We start from the raw sequence: 25,936 nt of genomic DNA, 5'->3' as shown, positions 1-25,936 counted from the left end.
AATAATTAATTTTTTGTAGAAAATCCTGCAAAAATTGAATATTTACGACAAAAGAAATAAACACACACCCCCCCCCCCCAAAAAAAAAAATTAAACAGAAAAAAGATGTACTGGCTGTAACAAAAACAAGCAAAAAACCTCGTCCTACTAAAAGCAATTAAAACGAGACGCATATGAAAGAGCTCTGAACTCCAGTTGGCATCATCATCATGTTTCTTTTAAAGTAATGGCCAATATAATTCAAAATCCCCTTATAAACATAATAAACAATTAAAAAAAAAACAAACATAGGAAACAAACGCAGAATAACTTCTCCGACATAATAAACACTCTTTAAAGGTTAACTTTGATTAAATGCATATTGTGACTGTGCAATTAAATTTTATATTGTAGGAATAAAGCACAGTTATTAAACAGGAAGAAATTACTTTAAATTACTACTTCCAAATGTTCTGTTTAAATCAGAACTTAGAAATCTCAACAATGGAATAATATCTCAGTCATAAAACTGGAGAGACATCTGTTTGCTGTTCAAGAACATGACATTTTAATGATCCCTGACATTTTTGCACTTGAACAGATAATAGTTCAGGAACAAAATTAATTCTTCTTCTCATTTTTTGTGAGCAAAATGTTCTTTAAAAGGTATTTGTGGAGGGAAGCTTATAAAGACCGCATTTAGAGAAAACCAACTATTAGAATGATTTCATAAGTAACAACAAAAAGCAGGTCAAAATAAAGTATTAAAGGTCATTTTATTCATGTGCAAATATATCCAAGCAAGAAAGTCTCACATTTGTGCTGGACCGGGCAGTGAAAGGTCAGAAGTGCATCTCATTGCCGTGTTAATTCAAAGCTGGGAGGAGTGAACTTTTTTTTATCTTTAATTAACTCATATCAATGTCTTTCTTAATGACAAAGGAATAAAAAGGAAACATTTTGTTTTTGTGAACATAAAAGCAACAACAGAAATCACAAATTATGCTATCAGAATAGTGTGGATAAGTGGAGATGGGAAACACTGCATAGACACAAGCAAGCTGCCACTAGTTTTACTGGTTTCCACCTTCCAGATAGAAAAAGAAATACAATCTCCATGCCACTGCTTCCTGCTTACTGATTTAAAGCATCTCCTTGTCAGCATCGTCTTTAAACCAACCATGTGACTTCTCCCTGATACTATTTATACCGTTGACCGTCCCAATGGCAGCCAGATATCTACCAATCAAGGAAAATTCAATTAGCCAGAGCACTTTTGCAAATTTCAGTGCAGAGCTACAACCCATTAGTCTGTGTTGCTGCATGCCAAGACCTCTTGCAGAATAATATGATTTACCACAGTGGGCCACGATGCATCCAAGGCTTGGAGTTTTACAATGGGAACAAGAGATATTGGCTGAGTTTAATAAAGATGATGGAATGGAAGAGTCCATTAGAGGAGCAGGTCTTGGGCAGGTCTTCCAGCTCTAATTAATTCTGTGCTGGAGTAATAAAGTTAAGTGGAGCAATGGGAGCAAAGGCAGGCACGAAGTCTGAAGGTGACTCGGCCAAACGGGAAGATGCGGCATGTCTGGAGATGGCAAAGACAAAGAATGTGATGCCTCACTTGCTATTTTAGTCTACAGTTCTGATACAGTGTATAATGAAAGCCATATTTAGAAAAAAATTTTACAACAAAAGCCAGATGTAAGTAGAATGGTTGTTTCTTGGCGATGCAGACTGACAATCACTGCTCATGTCAGAAAGTGACGAAAAGAAACACCACAGTTGAATAAACTTTACTGTCCTTGAAAAACAAAACTAAACATGAGATTACCATCATGTTAATCAGTAAAATCCAAACCTTTGTTAAAGATATTTTTTTAATCCAGCTGTACAAGATAGATGTAAATTATACCAAAATACAAGGCGTACATTTTTTTTTTTTTTTTTTTACTAGCCGTTACTAGATTACACTGATTGTCCTCTTTAAACCCAATCAAGCTCCTGCAAACATTTCCACAAAACAAAAAGAAGTGGAAAACAGGACAGGCGCCATCAGCCTCCTGCAGAGGGAACCCTCATGTCTGCCGTCTTGTTATTGGGTTTACACAGGTTCCTGACAGCTGTGTTTGTTGCAAACATCCAATTGTGAAGTACTAGGAATTATTTAAGAAAAAGTCTTCAACAGTGCAATCAAGTCCACCAACTCTCCATCTTCCAACTGCCTCTCGAAGCCAATCAAAAAGAAACGTGTGACAAGGACCGACAGACAAAGACAGCAAAGCCATAAACATCTTCAAGCTGACCCAGAATGGGGTAAATTGAAGATGTAAACATCAGTTAGAGTGTATGAAGATTGAAGCACAAATGGCTAGGGCGAATTCACGAGTGTATTTGCAGGTATCCTTGTCTTTAAGAGGCCAGATGCAAATAAATATCTGCTTTTAAAAGAACTCTGAGGAACAAATAACATATCTAATCACAGACACTGTTTGCAGGCATTTTAATGAGTACACAAAGTCCACCAATAGTTTCTATATCAGTGGAAATTGTAGGCAAAGCAAATAGTTTATCATTCCCAAAGATGTTTGCAAGGACTGTTTGCATCATGTAGTAGATGGTGCAGAAGAAATACTGCCTGTTGAAAGCTGGAGCTAGTTAAGGAAAAGACAAAAATACAATTGCGATGCTGAGTTTACAGAAAAGGACCTCAAGCTTGAATTCATTCTCCTCTCCTGTGAAATCTGCCTCATTTTTTGATAATCTACTTAATCAAATTTGCTGGACATAATGGGCATTTTTGCATCTGCATGTATTCAGAGAAGAATAGATCAAAACTCCAGTGCAGAAAAACGAAAACAATGGGTTCAAAATCTCCCAACCAACTCAATTAGATTATAGAAGTAGAGAAATAAATGCCTAAAAATGAGGCATTTAAAATTACCTGTGATAATGAGACACTCATCATCATCGAGGGCCTCTGTGAAGAGACGTGACACGATGAGCTCCGGGTTTATGAGGAACCGAATTTCTTCTTGGACAAGACCAGCACCAATAACTCCTCCTCCGACAAACTTGTTGGCAAAATCCACCTGGACGATAAGGCAAAAGCCATGAAAGATAGAGAAAAAAAACATCCAAGCTCCTGCTGACCCTGCTCATTTTCTAATCAGTCAGATTTTTGCAAGAAAAAAAAGAAAACGAGCTTAGACAAGAACAGCTTCTCAAACTTTGGAAGCAAAACATGTCATGAAATTGTATTTGCCCTTTCTGTTTTATTTTTGACAGAATCCATGACAGGTTTATTGGGGAGGTTAGCCTGAGGTGGTGGCATTACTCAGGCAATCTGTCCACAAAGCCAAAATGAGCTTTGAGCTCTCCCTCACAGCTGCATTGAGTTCTGCAGCCGCCAGTAGCAAATATCAAATTAAGAGATTTATTTAAGGAAATAAACTGCAAAAATTATGCTTTCTGTTTAAATTATGCTTAAATTATTTCAGTTCATTTGAAATTGTACATTTTCAGGGCTGACGGTTTTTACTCAGTGACCCACAGTTGGCCCAGACTGAACCCATCACAGCCGCATAAAAACGTTATGAAAAAAAAAAAAAAAGTTGAGCAGCTGTGTGAGGGCAGATCTCTCCATTGTGGTCACTCAACATTGGGACAACAAGCCAGACTCCAGAGTCTGCCTTGACAAGCTGTCAGGACCTCAACCCCCAACCCCACCCTTGCAGAGCATCCATCAATCGCAGCTTACTGCGAGCCCCGGAGCTGGTCGTGAGCGCACATCAACTGTCAGCCCGTGGCAAACAAAAGGTGAAAGTCGGAGGGGGCAGCGCTGACGGTGTTCGGGACGCTCGACCAACACAGAGAGCCGAGGAGGCCCAGAGGCCTCGACCCCAGTCCCAGCCCAAACTCCCTCTGACGTGTGCGCAGCTCCCTTAGAGGGGCTTATTTTGCACTGCTAAGCATTCTGGGTGACAGACTTGAAAATGTGGTGGTATAGTGAATGACTACTACAGAGGAGAAACAGCTCCTGGTACATTTAAGTTGCTGAAAAATGTAAATAAATCTAAATCAGACTGTAACATGTTTTAACTGGTGTACAATTCCAACAGACGGGGCTCAGACGCTTTTTCCACAGCAAAATTCAAGGACTTTTCAAACATTTTCAACATATACTTTGGAGATAAAAAAAAAACAAAACAAACAAAAAAACACAAATTCACTAATGTATTTATTACTGTTATTGATAATGTTTTGTGATTGTACTCTACATTCTGCAGCAGGGACAAGTTAGACTAAAATATAACAAAATTTTATGTTTTGAAAAGTTCTCTCTCAGACAACCTATAGACCTGACTGGCCTGAAAACAACACACAAATTAAACAAAAACAAAAAAATCAAAATTTGTGTCTTCTTATTGGGTGTATGAAAATATTTGGCTTCCCATTTTAGACGTTTAATCAAACATTAGATTACCTTTTATTACAAAACCGTGCAGTTTGAATCCCAGGTGCTTTCAAGAACTTCATACAGAAACTGAGATCTCCCCTAACACCCATTTGAAATTCAAGCATTTTCAAGGATTTCAAGCACCTGTACAAACCCTGAATAGAGGTCTTACCTGAAGCATCCCATAGCCATCGTCCTCTATGGTCCCTTCACACGTAATGTGGAGTCTTGTGAGCAAAGTCGGCGAGCTGAAATGCAAACATTGTTTTCCATGTTCCACTTTTAGTGAGCTCCTGTGTCTTTGGTGCTCCTTATACTATTCTAAAAAAAATAAATCTAAAGAACAAAAACAAAAAAACCCCAGCAAACCTTGTCCAGTCGGGAGGTTTATCCAGTCTCTGACGGCTGAATGTCACAAGTCCAGTAGGTTCTGAAGAACACAAGAATGATTGCTTAGCTTTCTCTGCAACAGTTCAATTTAATCAAAAAGCAGTAAATCTAATCACCTACTCTGTTCAGTGACACTTTTAAAATAACACATCAAGGTTTTCAGCTTCTCAATCTTTCTGGAGGATGAGCCTTCAAACAGCCTGAAAGGAAAAAAAAGATACCGAGTGATATTTTTCAAAAAACATTTACCTAGCTAAATTTTACAATCTGTATGTCACACAAGTAATCTTCTGAAGTCGTCTTCGGCTGGGCTAGCCCTTCTGCTTCAAGGCTTCAGCAATCCTCAGCCTTTCTATCATCTTAAACCAGTCTGCCCATTCTACTGTGGTAGCAACAAGGTTTTTTTTAGTCTGCATTACTGTTGGTCACAGGTTATTTTCTCATTTCAGACCATTCTGTGTAAACCTCAGAGATGGTTGTGGGCAAATATTCCAGCAGATCTCCAGTTGTCTGACACCACCAAGTACGCTACATTCAGTCACTTAAAGCCTCTTTCTTCCCCATTCTAATGCTCAGTTTGAACTTCTGCAAATGGTGTTCTCCAAAGCCAGATGTCAAAATGAGTTTGAGCAAACAACTACTTAAACAGTTATACCCAAATAATGTGCTGTGTCAGTGTATACGATTACATTTTCTTCCAAAGGAAGAAAGCTCAATCTTTAAAGAAGTTGGCCATGACATGCCATCTTACCACCAACTGACTAAAGTCGAGACGACCAAAAACTGTTCATTTGCAGAATCATTGCTGAAGAGATGGATGACCCCCATTTTAGCCCCGTGAGTTCAGTCATGCTTTAACTTTTGATATGAATTAGTTCATCTCTCACTCAGCCTCCTTTTCAGTCGCTAGCCGATTATGGAGGAGCTCCTTTGCTGTTACGAGAAAGTTGCCCCAGGCTGTCCATCACAGCGCAACACTCCTGCACTGTCCCCGCACTCGCACATAAAAAAAAAAGAAAAGAAAAAGGGGATCAGGGATCTCTCTGTCTCCAGGGATACATTAGGAAACGCTGTGTCCCTTTAAAGCAACAGTGTCCTCAGGAGGAAAAAAAGGTCTTAACACATATATAAAACCGCTGGCAGCGAGATGCGCTGGATATACAAGTGCACTTTGAACACTAAACTCACAATATCCTTCTTAATACGAGTCTAAAAGAAGCACACAGATGCGACAATAAAAAAAAAAAAAAGAAAAGGAAATTTTATGGAATGAAAATGAAGCAACGACAAAAGCCTGCTGCACTAAGAGCCCTTCAGGGACTGGAAAACTCGTTCAGTAAAGCCAGTTTCTGCTTTCATCTGTCTTTTTTTAGTCCAAGTGGCCTCAAGAAACAATCCTGCCTCTTGTAGCTCTCAGAAAAATGTACTGGACATGAGTCTGCCACCAGCGAAGGCAGCCTTTTAGTAACAAACTGTAATATAGTCTTATAGAAATAGAGAATTGACCTATATTAGTCATCGATTTAGGATTAAAGTCATATTTTAATTTTAAAAACATGCAAATTCTGTCTAAATGCAATAATATTCTTAGGTGGTCCAGCCGGAGTGCTGAGTTTGATCCTAGTACAGTGGTAGCATGACGGCTAATATTAAAATTGTCATTTCCTATCAAAAAACAAAGTTCTTGGTTTAATGAAAACTATTTTACATCTAAATCTGCCAAGGTTAGAAATAATGTTGGGTTTAAATGTAGGTGGTGTGTAAATGGCATTGTTTGCACTTGATTTTATGTGATGGGAATATACAAATGCACATCATACTTCATGATTTTATGTTTAAACAATTTTATGAGTCTTGCATCATTTTGTGTGCATCTATTACTTAAATTATAAATAAAAATTATCTAGGTTTGGAAATATATAAGGAATAAATATAAGTGGCCAAACAAAACAATTGGCCATTGGAATACCTTTGCTAGGGACCATAGCTGTGAACAAAACAACATAGGTGACTACATTTAATATCACATTTGGTTTTAGCATCATTTTTACAAGTCAATATTCTTTGACAACAAGAACACACACTGAATACTTTTAATATGTAAGGTGGTAGATAACTAAAAGCATCCTTTGCAGCAGATGGTGAGACTGTATCTTCATTTCAGTTACCATTAATTATTTTTTTCTTTTTTTTTGCAAGACTTTTTGCCAATTTCTACACATCTGCTATGTGGCGTAAACATGCCAAGAAAAAAAAAAAAGAAAAGATGTTTACATGTGGGAGCAGATGATCAAGCTTTCCAGAAAGGAAAACAAATTCTTAGTATAAGGGATTGCTGCAAACTTAAAGACTTCATATACTGCTACATGCTCATTCGGGAAGATTAATTGCTGCAAAGTCAGTGGCTCGATATAATCGGCTGGGTTTTCTTAGGTACAAATTTGAATAATAAACTGAATCTGAGTTGATTGTTTAATAGCCAAAATCAAATTGGAACACTCAGGTCAATACATGACTTCCAATCTGTCAATATGATTGTACTGAATACACTATGCATTTGCATACAGATTAGATGCTTTATGATGTGCTTTGAGACAATATTTATTACGAATGGTGCTAAAAAAAAGAAACTTAACAGAACTGAATTAAATAGGATCCAATGAGGATATTTAAACTAAAGCATGGATACAGAAAAATATTCCCACCCGAGTTTCTAGTTTGGAGTGACTGCCGTCTCTCCAAAACCATGTTACTGAGACAAAGTGAATTTGCTTTAAAAATACTGAGCAGTAAACAGCATCATATTTTAGAGCATGAAAACTGAAACAAATTTCCAAGTATAATATATACATACATCAAAATCAGCCCTATTCTTTGTTTTTAAAGCAGAAACGTTATTCTACAAACGCACAGCAGCAAATCACGACTGGTAAACATTGTAAATGGATTTTATTATTGACCATAAATCCCTTTCAAAAAAAACAACGTGCAGACACTCAGTGACTTAGCTAAAGGTTGGAGTGAGCACTCTTACTTTCCCAAAGATCCTCTACGCAGAAACAATAGATGAACTTTTCTAATCCAGGTAGATGAAGAGGACGGTCACTCTCGCAGTTAAAAACACTTTTTGCCTCTGAATTATGAAACAACTGAAATCAAGGCTTTGGATAAAGAACAATCCAAAGCAGAAGAAACTGAATATAGCAAAGTCCAAGACACAATTCCAAAAGATGGCCTCACTCTGTGCAAAATACAGGCTCATGTTATTAATTAACCCAACATTCCCACTGCATGTCTACTCAGGATTATTAGCTGGAGCAATGGCCTATTTTTCTCAGTGTCTGAGCCAAATGACTGAGTGGGCAAGTCAGTTTTTTTCACATCAGTGTGGCAATATGGGTCAGAAGCAGAGCAGACATAATGTGAAGTGATTAACATTTTTTCTAGGAAATCTTGTTTTTTCACGAGCTGCCACTGTGGTGAATACAAGAAAACTGAATTAGCCACAGAGAGCTTTTAAATTCCTGGGTGTGGTGCAGGTTTCTTAGCTTTAGATCCTACCTCCTGCCAGACAACACTTACATGGTCAATAGTTTCTTCTTTGAAGACTTTTGTGTAATGTTTCGGCATTACACAATGTTTCGACTTTGTGTACGAAAACATGTTTGTTTCCAAGGAACATGTTTGTTTCCAAGGAACATGTTTGATGTTCCGTGGAAACAAACGTTTCAAGAAAACAAACATGTTTCCACGGAACATGTTTGATGTTCCGTGGAAACAAACGTTTCAAGAAAACAAACATGTTTCCACGAAACATGTTTGATGTAGATTAAAAGCAGCCATCTGAGTCGTTTTTAATCTAATTTCCTCTTCCATTTAGATAATCACATTGTGATTCCAACAGATATTGGCAACATGACTAAGCAAGAGATCTGTAGCCAGATTTTAACATTACACCCTAACTGATGGGATTTGTAGCGACGGTTTGTAAGGAGAAAGAAATACAGAAGATTTTCACAGATGCAATCCTTTTACTAAATCTAAGGAAACATTTTCCTGAATCAGATGTTGTAGAGTAAAATCAAACAATGAAGAAACAGAGCTCAAAACAGAATTGGCCAGATAAAGTGCGAAAACTTGCAATGGTGAGGTGTAAATACAACTACTAGAACTGGATTTTATTCAGACGTATCAGAGTTAAGGGGAATAAACATAAATGAAAGCCACATTTTTGTTGTGTTGGCTTCAATGTATGTCACTTAAATTCTTAAAAATTCAATGAAGCTTGTGGTTTAAATGAAAAAAACTGATGAATACATTCCAGCTTTATGAATGTCTTCGGATGATTTTTGATGAGCAAGTTATTCCAACATTATACCATGTTAGAACGAAAACATGTGCTTGTGCCAGAAAAGGTTTATGGTTAACCAATTGTCTATTAAACAAAGCAGAACATCACCCACACACACAATACCTGAAAAAGTTGATATCTGGGTAGTTGCAGTACTCAGTCTTTCTGGAGTTTCTTCTGGGGAAGGTACAAAAGAAGGCGTTTGCGAGCAGACATGCCACCTGCTCCTGAGACATGGTGATGGAGTGGCTCATGCCTCTTTTCAGGAGGGGGATAGGCTAGAGGACAAACAGAGGGACAACTGAAGAAGGATAAAATCATTTGTGCTATGCCAACTCGTTAAAGGAAGCAATCTGCATGAATGTAATAATGTGTAAACTCTGAATGCATTTTTATTGATTCACTAAAAAAAAAAGAATGCATATGTGGCTTTGATACAGATGTGCTACGTTACAGTTTCTTTAAAGAAATACATCATAGGTCCTCACCCCCTTTCACAACAACTAGACAAGATGCTTTATCATCTGGGCACCTTTGGGATCAATCTGCTGCAACAATTCACCAAAACCAGCCAGTCAATGCAATGGGTAGTTACTGGTGTTACCTTGGTGCAGAGCTCAGATGCTCTCAGCGCTAATTGCACCATGTCTGGCAGCAGAGAGTCAAACAGATGTTCCACAGCATCACGCTCCAGGACCTTGGAGAGAGCAGGAGATCTGTTTATGCTTGTTGTTTTGCCATAAACTTCAGCTGCCTCTCTATTACTCATTCAGGCTGATTAGTTGAAGACATATTAAACACACTTGTCTGACACTTGTTTAAATTATGAAGCAGTAAAACAAACAAACAAAAGATACTGGTCAGAAAGAAAAGAAAAAAAAACATTGAAATATTATTGATGTAGCACAAAGATGGGAGGACATGAATGGAATATATTTTTTAATGTATATAATGTGAAAACGTGGTGTCATACTGTCAAAAGACACATTAAAGTAGCAATCCAAAAATTCATAATGCTCGTCATTCATAGAACACATTTTTTATATATTACTTGCATTAGCCCGGCAGTGGCACCAAAATGTCAGAATTATCAATCACGACGCAATTTCATCAAAGTTGCACAGCCAAGCAAACTCATTAAACAATCTTCCAGGAAGAGATGCAAATGGCCAAGGGTTTGAAATAAAAAGGGGTTCTGTGTGCCCAGAACAAGAAGCCCCGGCTTGTGATTTAGCTTGGAACATTTATATTATGGCAATGGAAGCTCGGCTAAACACTGCTGTAAGTAATGACCAGGCTGACATCATAAACTGCTCCTCTGGGTGTAATAAATGACGGCAGTTGACACGATGGGGATAGTAGATATAGCTGAGGTAATATTAGGCAAGCTGTGTAAATCAGCAGCAGACAGAGACTCACATGAGCTGACTTAACTGTCAGTACGACTTAAGACTAGCACCGCACACAATACCAGATGATAGAGGAAATCTAACAGAACGTACAGTGCTTTGCAAAAGTACCCATGTTTCAATTTTTCACATTTTGTCACATTATAAAACATGCAATACATTGGGATTTAAAGAGATAAACACCACAAAATAAGGCATAATTGTGAAGTAAGAAAAGTGTGTCTTTTTTCATAAAAAGCAGAAGTGTATCTGCTTTTCTTTCTGTGTTGACATTGTTGGTAATGTTACATTTAAACTAAGCAGGAGGGAATTTGACAGAAACAACAGCTACAAAAATATAATTCAGTTCTTCTGGTCTAACCAAGTAAGCAGTCAGTAAACAGGTGACTAAGTAAAAATGAACCCCTTTGTGCTCATAAGCATGCATAGAGTATTTGTTGGGCAGCAGAGAGAGAAATGAACTGAACTCAACAAAACTGAGGCTGTCCATCAACGGCTATTCCGTTATTCATAAGGAATACGAGCTGAGATGAATATTCGATGAGGACGCCCGACCCGTCACTCCATGCCATTCATGTGCATTTTTGCTCTGACACCAGAAAACATTCTGCCTCAGTCCGACACAAGAGCTTGAGCTATAACAATCTGAGGAAACAGATGCATTGTACAAAAGTGCTATTGTTATTTCACTCTGAAAATGAAACTTTATAATCAAAACGTCATACCTCATTGGCTGTTTTAAATTATTTTTGAAACTGTGCTAAAAAATATTACATAATGTAACAGAATCAATTTTCTGTTTGACAATTGAAAGTCAAATTTGCTGCACAAGCAATATTATTTTTTATTTTTCTTGAAAAAAAAAGTGTAAAACGTGAAATATTAAGATCCATAAATGAAGTTATAAGCAGCGATGTAATAAATTTAGTGCCAAACCACAATTTTCCAGACCTAATTCAAACAATTTAATGTATTTACTGCAACTTAATAGTCTTAAGAATAATCATTTATTTCTCCCTTAATTTAATAAGAATAAAAAAAATATATAAAATATTTGCCATCTATACGAGTTCCACCTAAATTCCATCTTAGACCATTCTTTTACCCATCCATTGTCTATGCCTGCTTATCCTTGTAAGGACACAGGGGAGCTGGTGCCCATTTCTAGCCTTCATTGGGTGAAAGGCAGGGTAGAGACAGATCACCAGTCCATCACAGTGCAAAAAACACACATGGGAAGCATCTAGTGTACACACACACACACACACACACACACACATACTTAAAAGCAATTTGGATTCTGGAGAGAGCAATTAACCTAACAGTCATGTTTTATGACTGTGGGAAAAAGGCAGAGTATCCGGGGAGAACATGCAACCTCCACGCAGAAAGACCTCAGTGCTTCCATGCAGCCCCACCGTTCCTTTATCCATCGTTCTGGTTCGACATCACAGCTAAATCAGATCTCAGCATTAAAACTAAGCCTGTGGCTACGGCCTCTTTCAGCGCAGGCGTTCACTTTGATGGAATATCCTTTGTAACATTATTTTTGACACAAATTATTCAACAGAAGCCGACTGGATCGAGCTACTGCCTGTTATTTAATGTCAACTATTTTCATTTCTGACAAGTTAGTAAAAATGACCTTTTGTTTGAAGATTCAATTATTACTCAAAGCTCCGCGAATTTTGCATTTTGTTCAAATCATTTACTGCTCAAACTTGTAGGATACTGACATAAAACAGTCACTTTTTCCACCTGGAGTCTGAAACGCTATTAAAACATAACGCATTTCCAGCAATAGTCTAATAAACTTGGGAAATCTTATTTCACTTGTATCGCAACACAACAACGTCTCAAACAGAACGTCCCTCTCTCTTTAATGATCCACACGTTCAGCTACCTTCTGAATCTTTACGGAAGGTGACGCAGAGCACGACAGATGACGGATGGCCTCCAAAAGCGACTGTCGAAGACACTGGCGACTCTGAGCAAAGAGCAATGAGCCAAAGCTTTACTGGGAATAATAAAGCACATCTTTGACTTGAAGAAAACAACTAGGTATTGTCAGGGGTGAAAGTAGTTTTAAATTTTTGGGGGTACTATGACAAAAAAAAAAAAAAATCTCTCTCTCTCTACATATATATATAAATTTTGAACGTCATGGCATGGACTGCATCCCAGTTTTCCATTTCTAGCATATAACCATTCATTTCTGATTTTAAACTGGTTATATTGTTCCTGTGTCCAGGCAGAAGGATAATCAGTAGGCCTAGCATCATGACCTGTTTGTTCTGAAGCGGCTTCCACATCATCTTCGTGACGTGGCGTCTCCTCACCCTGACTCTCAGATTGCTCAAAATCTTCATCAGCTGTTTTTTTTGTTTTTTTATTTTGTCGGGTATCTTCTCAGCTCCGGTCTCCCTGTCTTTTCTTTTGAATAAGGACGTTATTTTTCTCTGCATGCTGGTCAAGTTTCGATTTCGTTTGAAATTTTTAACAATTTAGTTGTTCTCGCGGTTTTTATGTAAAGGTTTGTAGATGGTAAATGATTTATTGTTCGTCCTGTCCCAAAGCAAGCGGAGGTTTTTAGTATTAGTGCACCACCTTTGCAAAATGACCCAGTCTATTTAATCGAACGCACCAATCCCCTTGGCAACCACTGTGTTTTGGAGATAAACGCGCAAGCACTCTCATGTTAAATTAAATGAAATCTCTGGTCATAGCGGTGTTCTCAAGCTGCGATGTGTTGTTGAAATTGAACCTAATTACATGAAATACAATTAGTTCATCTCTCTTTGCTTTTACTTTGGATATTTTGTAACAAACAATGTTGTAGCGGAGTACCTTTAAAGGCTGGCAGTTGACGAAAGCTTCGAACTCCGAGGGGGGCAAAAAGTGGAGAATTGAGGTCTAGCATATCACGAACAGTTCAGAAACAATATGAAGTGAGGAAAAATCTATTTATTAACTTATTAAGTCATGTTTTAGACCAGTGGTTCTTAACCTGGGTTCAATCAAACCCCAGGGGTTCGATGAGTCGGTCTCAGGGGTTCGGCGGAGCCTCTGCCGGAGGTAAAGACACACTGTGTAAAGTCGTGATGACGCCCCGCTTTGCCATCACTTGCTGAGAGATTCACGTTACATTGCTGAGCCAATCAGTGCTGCGGAGGAGCACGTACCCCTCCCCCACCCTCCGCTCAACAGTTTCCAGCAGCGCAGGCGATATTTTACTTATTAGAAGGGTTCAGTGAATGCGCATATGAAACTGTTGGTTTTGGTACCTCAAAAAAGGTTAAAACCCACTGTTTTAGACTGGTCTTTGTTAGAATAACCAGTCAGTCATGTCTAATCAGCGGACGCACTCACGGCTGCGTGCACCCGCTGATTCTTTACAGCAGACAGCGGCTCCATTTTCTTGGTACTGCGTACCCCCGCTAAATCTTTTGGGGGTACGCAGTACCCCTCCGCACCCCCTTAATTTCACCCCTGGGTATTGTTAATTATTAAACTTAGGTCAAAAGTCTTTATACATTTCTCTACAACGTTGCCTTTGGATTTGATTCATGTAGCTTTGCTGGTAAAAATAAATACTTGCGTTGTGACTTTAAACCCTAACCTTACAATCATATTTCACTAGAAGTACAGCTGCAGGTCTTAGACTCGATGGAGAGTCTCTTTCAAACCTGACCACACAGTTTCAATTGTAACTCACTTTCAATTCAGTTGAACCCCTTGCAGTTGGTTCTGGACATTGACAGGGCCTTTCTAACACAAGAATGTGATTTGATTGTTGCCATAAAAGTGGTTTTGCGGAAACTAACAGGTTTTATTTCTTACTTTGACAGTCAAACAAAAATGAAACCCATTTTCTTGACAGCAGGTGGAGGCAATTATATACTTTGATTGATTATTTTATGAATATAAACCGTTTCCGTCTTCCTCAAGTTATATATCTAAGTAGCTTTAGATTCTGAACCATTTCCAGAGACACCCATGATACTTACAAACAAATCCCAAACGGGTAAGAAATGAAAACAATCATTAGCAGAATAGCTTCAGCGATATGACAGTCATGATGTTCTCCCAGAGCTCAGAGGTCATGCAATTCTATTGATGTTGGTGAAAATAAAGAGATCGACAAGAAACATTTAATTTGATCTTTTTTCTATATAGACGGGTAGTTGGACACTTGACGGTTCATTACTATTAGAGTAATCTTTCGGTGTCTTGTGTTTCCTACTTTTCTGTGTTTGCATGCAGAGTAAAATCTCTGTTGAGCAAAACAAATGTTACTTTTCCATCTTTGGAATCAGAAGAATTAACAAGAAATAAACTGCAACAGTGCTTTAACAATTACACTTTACCTTGTTACAGTACAAGTCCAGTGCTGTGAAGTCCCATTTTCTGGCGTGTGAGGCACTATAATTCAGCACCGCTTCCTGTGACAGAACCAAACGCATTTCAACTTTTTTTTAAGCAAACGAAATATTGATTGCAAGTTCAATTTATGTGTTCAAAATCCATTGAAATTCCAACTACATGTTATAAAGCTTTGTTCTTTTCCTTTTCTTAACCTGAAATGCCATCTTGTGGTGTAACCAGGTAATAACAACTACAGTTGTGCGCACGTGTTACACCTGATCTCATTTTTACAAGTTCCAGGTCACTAATTTGTAAACCTAATGCAAAAACACTGAATAGTGGATAAACACAAAACAACACATGACAGATTTACACATCTTAAAACAAAAACTCCAGAAGAAAATATTTTGTGTGATGCAGAATGAAGGGATAAAGACGTACAACCCCTTACCTTCAACTGAAAAACATTTGTGAATTTCTTGTCCAAAGTTTCGTTGATCAGATCCCACCGACTCTTTTTCTGAGGAAAAACAGATGGCATTAGCATTCAGTGGTGTAAATTCAGGCTGGCAACAAATGATGACATTGTTGTGCCTTCTACTGGTTAATAAGGCACATAACTCTACATGGTTTTTTGATATTTATTCCAGTAAAATTAGTATACATCTAGACTTTGTAAGAAAAAATATCTAGACAACTTAAAAATGATTAAACATTGCATCTTTATAACAAAAACTAGGCATAATGAGGCTTTAAATGCCTCTAGGACTCAAACTCAACATTTTTATTTGAACAAAAAACTAAAATTTCATACAAAAGCAAATTAGAAATTTTCCACATTTCAGCCCCACACTTTTATACAAAGTCTGCATCTGTGATGTTTTATGTTATTAAACGAGCAGCATGAGAAACACTTCCAGTTTTACCTCATCATCAACTGGAAATAAATTCCCGTTTGAGCAGGGCATCTTCACATGGACATCATCCCATGTATCCAAAAATGTAGCTGGATATGGAATAGGAACTTTACAGTTTCTAAGGAGGTCTGTCTATCAGTGGGACAAGCAATAAAAAATAAAAGTGTTAGTGTGTTAGTATTCATGTTTCTTAAACACTGCTGATCAGATTGGGATATGTTTAAATCTCTTTTCGATTTGCCAATCGACCAAAAACTTTCTGTAGTCAGCAAGTTTTTGGCATATTTTTTTCTGAATTTCTGATCATCACAATTAACTTTTTTCTTTTTAATTATTATCAAGGAAACCTACATTTTACAAAACTATTACAGCAGAATTGTATTTATTTTTTATGTATTCAAAGGCTGTGGAATCGAAAAAGCATTCATAAAGCTCTTTTTGTCCTGTTTATAACAAAAGAAATGAGTTCTCAAACCCTTATCATCACGGTGTGTTGGTCAGGAACGTCTTTCAGTGGTGGAAGCTTCCCACCACATTCCGGCATTCTCCTGAGCTTGCTGATTGGCGTTCCCAACCATGTAACTCCAGGAGCTGTACGTTCTTTGTCTGGATCTTTCCTCTCTGAAGATTTATTTCGCCCACCATTTTTCACAGCAAAACTCTGTGACGTGCTCCCTGCAAAAAAGTCTGTTATTTTAGTTCTCTGTGTGGTAAAGCCGTTGGAGTGTGAAGAGCACGCTTCCATTGGTTGTTCTTCTGTCTCAGAGTCCTTGGTGTCAGGCAGTAAAGGACAGTCCTCGTCAAACTCTTGTGGTGTTAGTATTTGGGTACCTTCATCCATAGAAGAAACTGAGGATTTCTCAGCATTTTCATCGTTTGCAGAATCAGCTGATGGGTTCAGCTCATTTCCCGTCCTTTCCACATGCTCTTCACCTGGACACACTTCTGCACTTAAACGTGTTGAGGGCTTTACCAGCCACTGTTCAAGTGTATTTCTAAACTTCTGCGGGCCGGTGTTTTGAAAGGAGCCTTTTCTTTTTACGCCCCGTAAACCGCCTGCTCCAGTTTTAGGTCGCATATCCATTTTTGTTTTTACTTTGTTTTCCTTGCTTTCTTTATTTATGGTCTCATTTCCGTTGCTGTGATGACAAGAACACACGCCTAAGGGAGAAAAAAAAAAAACAGAAGCTGTAACAAAAATGGGTTTGTTATACACATTAGAAAAATATTGTCTGAGCAAAGTACCTTTGTAAAAGGTTGTAAGTGCTGTTTGTTTTTTTGTCTCAACTTTTGTTCTCTTTGATGGTTCGAAGTCTGTCAATGCACTTATTCTGCAACACAGCTTGGCATCGTCAAATACATTTTGATGCGAAACAGAGAAATGTTTAAATTTAAAAAAAAGAAATTAGAAATGTACTCACAAAAAAGCTTGAACTGACGCCAGATACACGGTGTTGTTTGGTTTAGTTGAAATTAACTGTGGCTTTTTCAGCTGAGAAACTAGTTTTAGCAAACGCCACGAAGCCATGCATGAGAAACTATCTTACAAAAAAAAGACAAGACGGGAGATTCATAAGAGGCATGATTAATACTGCAGCAGTTACTTAAAATTTCTTCCCCCTCTGTATTCAATCAAATCATGATGATAGCTCACGCACTAGCTGCAATGCTAACTGCTTTTTCACTGCAGCTAGCAGCCAAAAGAAGCGGAAAAAAATTCTCCCGAAAATAAAAAAAACATATCACGACTTTAGATACTACAGTACTTGAGCATTTATACACACATTAGTTCATAGAACATATTGAAAATACTGTTGCTGGTTTGTTTGTTGTCACACAAAAAACACGTCCTAATGTAACGTCTTTACGTCACAACTAGTTATTCTTCTTCTACTTTGAGTTGACCCAGATAGGCGCATCAATGATGTGTTGCTGCCATCTGCTGTTCATTGTTGGACAACTCAATGATGGGTTACGTAGAGTGAAATATTTCAAGGGTTTATTCAAATGTCAGGAACTGGGGGTAGCCAAAAATTATCGTACTCAAGTTAACAGCATCACTACTTTGTAATTGTAGTAATTTTTCCTCAAGTAAAAGTATAAAGTAGCCATTCAATAAATTACTGAAGTACAAAGTATTTTGTTATACAGCACATGAATGGGCTGAGTACCTTATCAGATCTGATATATAAAAGAATAATGTTGCCAGGCTGAATAAAATATAAAGTTATGCACAAATTCTGGCGTTTTTAAGACTTGCATGAAAAACCAATAATTTTAAATTCTTATTTTATTGATCTTATACATAAGCTTTTTATTACATAAGATCAATAATAAGATCAACAACTGACTTGCTAAAAAAATATATATATCACTATAGTATCTGTAGACACTATATAGATATCAATATAATTTCTATAAATTACTATATTAGTTACAGAGTAGTGTGGGTCAAAAGCCTGAGTGCCTTCTGATTTGTTGAACCTGGCTGCCACCTTTAGCTCATCTGCATTCACTGGATCTGATCTCTTTGATCCTCCTTTGTAGATTCTCTAGTGGGGTGAAGTCAGGCCAGTGTGTTGGCCAGTCAAGCACAGTAATGTGGTTCTTTTCCTGCTGGAATATGAAATCAGAATGTCAATTAAGTGTTTCAGCAAAGGGAAGTATTCCTGGTAAATGGCTGACCTGCCTTTGAACCTCAGAAACTTCGAATCACTGCGCAACAGTGCTTTTTGCTTTCGACCCAGGTACTACAAGCATCAATGGTTAAGCAACAACTTAACACAGGGAATTGTGAAAGCTGTACCCCATATTTTGTGGTTGTCCGGTTCTTGTAGCTTGGATTCCTCACCCAAAGTCTTGATTGGATCTTACCTCAATCTTATGTAGATTGTGGTTCTCCATAATGAACCTTTTGTTAATGAAGGATTTTTTCTTCCATTGAACAAAAAAAAAAAACAAAGCAAAAAAACAGAAAACACAAGGAGACTTGAAGTTATTAAATGCTTAAACAAGAACCATCTTTGACACAAGCATTTTATTTAATAAACTCCAGATTTTCTGAAATTTCTAATGAATTTGCAATGTCTTTGGGGTAATTTTAGAAATGTTTAGAACCAGCTTTGTAGCAAGCATAATTTCCTTTCCAGGATACTTTCTTAAAGCTTGGAGCAATTTGTAGGATTTAAAATGAGGACATTTCAAGCAACAACAAAGTTAAAGTAAAAAAAAAATAAACAAACAAAAAAAACACACTTATGGAAGATTATTCTTTTAATTTGCAATTCATAATTTGAGGCAAACTATTGGTTTTTACAAAAATAAAAGTAATGAATTGTTATCTCCATATTGTAGAAAGAGTTGCATTATGAAGCCCTGGGGTTAGCTGGGCAGGAGCATTGCATAAGTAGAAAAAATAACAAAAGTAAAAAAAAAAAAAGAGAGAGAGATTCAAGTAAAAATAAAAACAATCACATAATCATAATAAAGTCACATAAAAGCCTTTTGGCAATTCTTGGAAATTAAGACTCTTATTGGGTTTTCATTACAGTCAGAGGAGACAAACCAAACCCTCACACAAAGCATTATTCCTTTTTAGACATTTAACAGCAAGTGCTAAATAAGACTTTGAAATCAATTTATGCAAAAAAAAAAAAAAAAAAAAAACCATGGTGACATATTTATTTAGAGTAGGAAATTCTTGGGTAGAGCCCTGCAGCCTGAGGCAAGACATCTTCAGTAGATGGACATTCTGTTCAGCTGAACTCTCCTATACCTCATAAAGCCTCTGAATGAATTAATTTACTTTCTTATCACTGGTGCTATCATTGGCAGCTGTGTCATAATGGCACTTCTCAACGCATCTTCTCGGAAACCATCCGCGCACGCGATCTCCGGCTAAAAGGGAAAAGCAGAAAAAGCCATAAAGGATCCGTTCAAAGCTGCTAAAAAGAAAGATGTTCTAGTTACAGAGATTTAAACAGTTTACCTTTCATTTCTTCCTCATTCAAAACTTTGTCTCCATACATCCACCATCTACAGAAAACAAAAAAACAAGAATCAGATTTCTGGATAAACTGCACTCAGTGATTGGTCATTTTTGTGTGGATGAACATACTTGGTGCCACGGGTGGCCAGGATGATGTCCCCCTTACTGAGGGGGATCCTGGGTTCCTCAGTGCAAGGGGTTCTAAAAAAGGTTTGTAGACCCTTGCTGAGAGGGCAGCAGGCTCCATTATAATCCTCCACCACCTGGTACTGGACCTGCTGGTCAAGGCAAACACATATCACATTATTTTACTACTCCGATGATGACTTTCAGTTTTTTTATTTGTCTAGATTGTAACACGCATAGATTGTTTTCACCAAGACAAAGGCATTTTTTTATATACTTCTATAGGATTTACTGTCGCAATCTGAACATCTTAGCTGTCAAAAAGAACAATTAGATACAACGTAAACATCTGGTGTGAAGTCACACAAAAATGTTGACAATCCTGTTAAAAATCACAGCTTTGTGACCATGACAACTGGTCAATTTTTTCCTCCTTAAATGTAACGTACATCCTGTATAATTCAACTGAAAATCAAACATATGATTAGGAGTAAAAATATGAAATCAAAGATAAAACCTTGCTGCATTATTGTGCCACGGTCAGAATAATAATTTGGTCGGATACAGTTTAGCATTTAATCATCTGTAATTCATTCACATTTATTGATAGTTTCATAATCAATCCGAAATTAGACATAACATGATCCTCAGTGCAAGTCAAGATAATAGCTGTATAATATTTCTAACAAAGTACTGAGCGCTAAAATTGTATGAAGAAGTCCTTCAATGAGGTATTAACTAAAAAGTTTGCTCATTTACGCGACCAGGTCATAGTAAGTGTTTTTACATTCATCCCATAAACTGGTTTATTTTTAAGTTGTACAGGATATGCGATATGTCCCTTTAATGGCAGAACATGTTTAAAATGCAATCATCATCAATATCAGTCATGGCATTTTTGAGATTCACTGTACATGGAGAATAAATATATCGCATTATAAATCTGCCAACCTATTCATGGCACAATAAGGCTTTAGCAGGTACTTACACTTCTAACTCTTTTATCAGCTTTCTGCTTCAACTGCTCCATCTGTAAAATACACAACAAACAGGACATAGTTAGGTCAGGACTATTGCAAAGTACCATTTAACATAAATAAGTAATGCCTCATAAATATTTAGTTAAAAGAAAACATCCGATTCAGAATTATTACTTAACACAGTGGCACTCAATATTTTCAGGCTGTGCCAATATTTCGAAGTGGAGCTCTTCTAATATCATACTGTTAGAATTAATAGTAGATAATTGAGAATATCAGATGATATACTCATATGCGTCGATAGATCCACAAGGGTCAGTTCGGATGTGCCTTAAAAATGCTTTGCGATGTCACTACTGACAAAATAATTTGATTGCGCAACATAGAAACAACTAATTAGACATTAGTTTTGATATCAAAGCTAATGTCATCAAAACTCTCATCAGATCCAAGACTTTGAGAACCACCGACGGACTGTCGAAAGAGCAGAACATTATAATACAACCAATATGGAGAACCTACAGTTAAGGTGTGCTGGTGACACTTGGGATGAACCGGCCATACAATGCCGTCTCCCTTCGGTGTCCCTGACCATGTGAAGACTTGCTTGAAATTCAGCCAGCGGCTGCCGAGGTCATATGGGAAGATAAACTCCTCCCCTGTTTGGTAGTGCTGTATTCTGTCTTTGGCCTAAAGGGGGAAAAAAAAAAAAAACAACAACATGGTGGCATGTACATGGTATTTAGTCTTTGTAATCAATATAGCAGATTGCAATAACACAGGCTTAGATACAACAAAATAATAGCCATATATGACAATAAAATGTAGAAAAGGTGTTAGAAAAATAGTTTTTGTTAAATGGAAACACTGAAACAGCATTAAATAAATGACTTATCACATCAAATAATAAATCTGACCTTTTCCTCAATCCAGGATTCGATTGAGGTTTTATTACGGAGAATGACTTTCATCTGAAAGAAACATTATGATTTGTCATTAAACCGTTAATAATGGTACATTTGTGTAAAAACAGAGTCATTGTATTGTTAATAGCTTCAGGCTGCTATTAAAATGTTTCATTTTTTAGACCCTTAAAGTGAAATATTCCACAGTTATCCTTAGCTTGCATGCCACTGAATCACTGTGCAACATAACAAAACATCCAAAAATAGAGGGAAGCAATACTGAGAGTAAACATACAGCTCCGCTGAACATCAGTGTGGCTTACATAGTTTATTGTGGCTTTGCATGTTTTCAACTAAATACCTATGTCACTTGCAACTTTGCATGGCAAACAACTTATGTAAAGTGGAAATGCCAAATGCAAATCTCAGGAGAAACAAAAGAAACAAAAAAAAAAAAACAACTTACTTGAATGAAGAAAAGCATTCCGACTGCAATTGTGGTGCCCAATGCCAAACCTAAGGCAAAGAGAGTGGCAGCAAAGGCAGGCACACTGAAGGGCATGAGGGGCTGAAACTGACGCACAGCACTCATGTCAATCTTTACTGTACTCCAACCAAATGATATCTGCAGATAAGAAAAAGAAGAAAAAAAAAGGAGGTTCGATACTTTTTCTACAGCTGCAAAAAACACAAGAAAGTCAGGCAGAGGGAGGTGGAAGTAATAACTACCCTCTCATACAGCTGTGTATACATGGTCATAATGAAGATAATGGCAGCATGTGAGCATCCCAGTGGAGCCAGCAGCAGGAAGCTAGTGAAGTAAGCATGGTTTAAGTGGCCACAGCAGTTGTTGATCCATGGGCAGTGGTGATCCATCTTCATAACACATCTGAAGGGCAGGAAAAACCACAGTGATTCTCCTCCAAAAACAACCAACCATACAAAAGAATCAGAGTCAAAGATGTAAACAAAAAAAAGAGACACATTAAACTAAAAGTACAGCATAAAACCCAGCCCTCAATATGTGGGTGAATGAACACAGTAGCATAGTTCATTAGCATTCAGTTTATCAGTGTGAACCGAATTTTATTTAGTACATTGTTCCATCTGGATAATAAACCTCTGAGAAGAGTTTACTGTTGTAGTAGTTCTTCCATTTGTTTTAACCAAATAATGAAAACTTGATAAGAGGAGAAGAAAAGCAGTTCTTATCAAGTCTTGGACTCGGTTCCATAAATTCCAGATTCAGCATTAAATTTCTGGTCATTGATTTTAAAACGCAAATCCAAAAGTTCATCCCAATTTTAAGGTAACTATACTTTAGCAGTCAGGCTTTTAGGAGGGAAGAGGGAGGGACCGGCTGATGTATGGATGGACACGGACAGAATTGTGGATGTGATGGCAGATTGATGGAAGAATAAAGTGATAAATGGATAGATTAATGGACATAAAGATGGACAGATAGAGAGACGGATGGGTACAGACTATTAATGAATGGATAGAGGGATAGACTAATAGATGGACTGATGGTTGGATTAGTTAATGATAGAAGAATGATAGAAGAATACAATGGGCAGTAAGTCCACTTAGACTCAATGCATTTGACACTGTAATTGTGTCAACTGCATAATCCAGGTGCTGGATTAGTCTTCACAAGCTGCACCTTATATAACAGCAAGAGGTGTAAACATAAGCCAACTGTCCGGTAGTTGGGAGCTCCGATAACGGCTCAGTTGCTGCCACAGAGCATATCCTCCAAGTTCAAAAATGAATTCATAGGCGAGAAAAGAAAAACAGAACCAAGGTTTGTTTGTGCAGGTGTTTACCTGTTACATTTTCGACAGTGGTGGGATCTGGGGGCCTTGTAACCTTGGCAAACTCTGCAATATTGTAGGTACTGAGCATCATGTTGATTTTCCTGTTTGAGAATGAAAAACAGTAAGTTACCCAACTAGAATGAAATGACTTACCTCACTGTGTAGAAACATTTGGAGGGTATCATATAGTTTTATATTGTTTAAGCACCAATATATATATAAAAATCTTACAGGTTTCCAGCCAAGAGGAATGTATCCCGGTCCAACAAACATAGCATTGAAGTAGTTGTAGAGAATGAGCACAGTCCAGTTGATGAGCATGATGAAGTTAATGCTGCCCCCTGTAGTGTCCAGGGGCCAGTACCAGATAATAGAGTCCAGCATTGCCATGGTTGAGCATATAGCGATGACAGACAGTGCTATGATTGGACCCCAGTGGCACAACCGCCGAACCTCATGGAGGTTCTCAAATGTCACAAAGGTTGACAGGAACTTCATCCTTCAAACTGGAAGTTAACTTGCGTCCTTTTTGGTTCCGTTCCTGAAATGAATGTCCAGTGTGCTACTCTTTTCCACTGCTATCTTGTAAAGCCAGCGGTGCACATGGTTTTTGTCGTCTACTCTGTAACGCGTGGCAGTCCTGGCCTCGAGTCACCTGGGATCTTTGAGGCCCCCTGATCCTTGCAGTGATGAAGACCAGCATCCTTTTCTGTCAACATCTGTAACACACCATCCCAGTGAGAGACTCAAATTTCCCCATCTGTTAAGGAAAAAAGGAACGTGTTTAAACAAATGAACATGTGCAATGAAATTTTAGCACAAAACGATGCAGGTGTACATAGAGAGTTACAGAAATCTCAACATTCTGCTTTTCCGGAAATCACTAAAAGCTTGATTAGGAACCACTGGCTGACACAATCATGAGGTAGCATGCTGACTTGACAAATGGTCCAGCAGACAGTCACTGAGACTCTCAGCAAGTAGGATAAGTTACAAACAGTTAATGTTTTTTTTATAAGCTGTCCGTTAATTGAGTGCTGTATCCAAGCACGTTCACTGAAAGTTGAGGGGAAGGAAAACATTTGAAGAAAAAAAAGGAGGAATATCAACAGGATGCCTGACACCTTGACACAAATATACGTTTTACTACTCTGATATGTTTGTGTTAAACGTCGTTTTTCCCCTTTAATAGTATCTGAGATGCAACATCTCAGAAGACATCTGAGTGCAATGAATCTACAACTTTTGCTTTTTGAATTGACCTAATAAAAAAACAAATAAGTAATATTCCAGTTAATTGAGAGCCACCAGTATTGTTTTCCAAACCAACAGACTAAGTGAAAATTTTGGTTTTCTAACTTCTGTTTCAACATAGGCTTATAATTAATCGCTGTCATGTCAGTGACACACCTGACATTATTACTCTGCTTTGACAAAATTTCAAAATTTGGGCAGATATTTCTATTTTTGAAATTTATTTAGTCGATATTACGTAAGAGAAACTGAACGAGTATGTCACTGGTTTAAAGGGAAACGTAACAAAATAAATATAAAACAGTGCTAATTGGCTTCTAATTAGCCCCTACTGCCAAGCTAGCAATTTCGAACCAAAGATAGACAAAACAAACGAATTTATGCAAAATACTTTTTTTTATTAGAGGCAAAAGAGACCGCTAGTTTTTTCCACTTCAGCAGGTTAATCATTATCAAATACATCATACTAATGATGTAGTTATGCTTCCGCTTAGCTTTATAGCAAACTAACGTTAAATATCCTAGCTTCCCCGCCACCAGTTTTAACACGATCACCGCTACAAGCCGACGCATTTTCAAATAACGTAGATGAAACAGACCGATGTAAAGTTGTCACAAACACAAATCCATTTACGCATTTAAATTGTATTTGTAAAAGAGCGAAAAAGCTGTCACTTTAAATGACAAACCTGGCCACTTCCTTGCCTTTTTTCCTTCAATTTCTCCTGTGTACACAGGGTGGGAACCTTACTCATCATAGTCACCCAGACGCGAATACATTTAAATATCAGCAGAAATTTCTTTCAAAACCTCGTTAAGTCCTCAAAAATGTGAAAATATATCAAGCATAATCCACAAAGCACTAAGGTGAATGGCATGTGCTATTGACTCACCGAACCCTTTTTTGGGAAAAAAAACAAGTCTAGTTTCTTGTCGAGCCCTTTTTGTTGCTACTCAAGGAAAAGACTCCATTCGAGACTTGTTGTTATTATC

At 37.6% G+C, this 25,936-nt stretch overlaps 2 protein-coding genes across 5 annotated transcripts in view; both read right to left on the bottom strand.

Annotated features, from left to right (window-relative positions):
* LOC106954048 (poly(ADP-ribose) glycohydrolase-like) overlaps positions 1–17,751 on the bottom strand; it is a 27,331-nt gene extending 9,580 nt beyond the window's left edge. The window contains exons 1-13 of one of the 2 annotated variants that reach the window (XM_015043279.1): positions 17,658–17,700; positions 17,295–17,411; positions 17,119–17,204; positions 16,349–17,034; positions 15,883–16,005; positions 15,408–15,476; positions 14,959–15,033; positions 9,787–9,879; positions 9,306–9,460; positions 4,952–5,031; positions 4,811–4,871; positions 4,614–4,689; positions 2,927–3,074 (exon numbers count right to left, since the gene is read on the bottom strand). In XM_015043279.1, the coding sequence (XP_014898765.1) occupies positions 2,927–3,074; positions 4,614–4,689; positions 4,811–4,871; positions 4,952–5,031; positions 9,306–9,460; positions 9,787–9,879; positions 14,959–15,033; positions 15,408–15,476; positions 15,883–16,005; positions 16,349–17,034; positions 17,119–17,204; positions 17,295–17,411; positions 17,658–17,674 (1,786 nt within the window). In that variant the 5' untranslated portion in view covers positions 17,675–17,700. Of the gene's footprint in view, positions 1–2,926; positions 3,075–4,613; positions 4,690–4,810; positions 4,872–4,951; positions 5,032–9,305; positions 9,461–9,786; positions 9,880–14,958; positions 15,034–15,407; positions 15,477–15,882; positions 16,006–16,348; positions 17,035–17,118; positions 17,205–17,294 lie in introns of both variants that reach the window. The other variant, XM_015043280.1, reaches the window with a different exon arrangement.
* Positions 17,752–19,128: 1,377 nt separating this feature from the next.
* On the bottom strand, positions 19,129–25,933 carry zdhhc6 (zDHHC palmitoyltransferase 6). 3 transcript variants are annotated; one of them, XM_015043271.1, is made up of 11 exons: positions 25,837–25,933; positions 23,921–24,449; positions 23,699–23,790; positions 22,602–22,761; positions 22,339–22,497; positions 21,885–21,938; positions 21,490–21,657; positions 20,976–21,017; positions 19,991–20,139; positions 19,862–19,908; positions 19,129–19,770 (listed from the first exon to the last, which is right to left on the bottom strand). In XM_015043271.1, exons 2-11 carry the CDS (start codon positions 24,185–24,187, stop codon positions 19,670–19,672), a joined length of 1,239 nt encoding a protein of 412 aa, XP_014898757.1. In that variant the 5' UTR covers positions 24,188–24,449; positions 25,837–25,933; the 3' UTR covers positions 19,129–19,669. The 3 variants fall into 3 exon arrangements, with proteins under 3 accessions (XP_014898757.1, XP_014898756.1, XP_014898758.1); XM_015043270.1 differs by lacking the exon at positions 25,837–25,933 and adding an exon at positions 25,633–25,830; XM_015043272.1 differs by lacking the exon at positions 25,837–25,933 and adding an exon at positions 25,633–25,830 and having other exon boundaries at positions 19,991–20,136.
* Positions 25,934–25,936: the final 3 nt, after the last annotated feature.

The sequence above is a fragment of the Poecilia latipinna genome, unplaced genomic scaffold (genome assembly GCF_001443285.1).
Source record: "Poecilia latipinna isolate Pla-1442-1.1 unplaced genomic scaffold, P_latipinna-1.0 Scaffold623, whole genome shotgun sequence".
Classification (NCBI taxonomy): Eukaryota; Metazoa; Chordata; class Actinopteri; order Cyprinodontiformes; family Poeciliidae; genus Poecilia; species Poecilia latipinna.
Note: the sequence above shows the minus strand (reverse complement) of the source record. Positions and strands in the feature narration are given on the sequence as shown.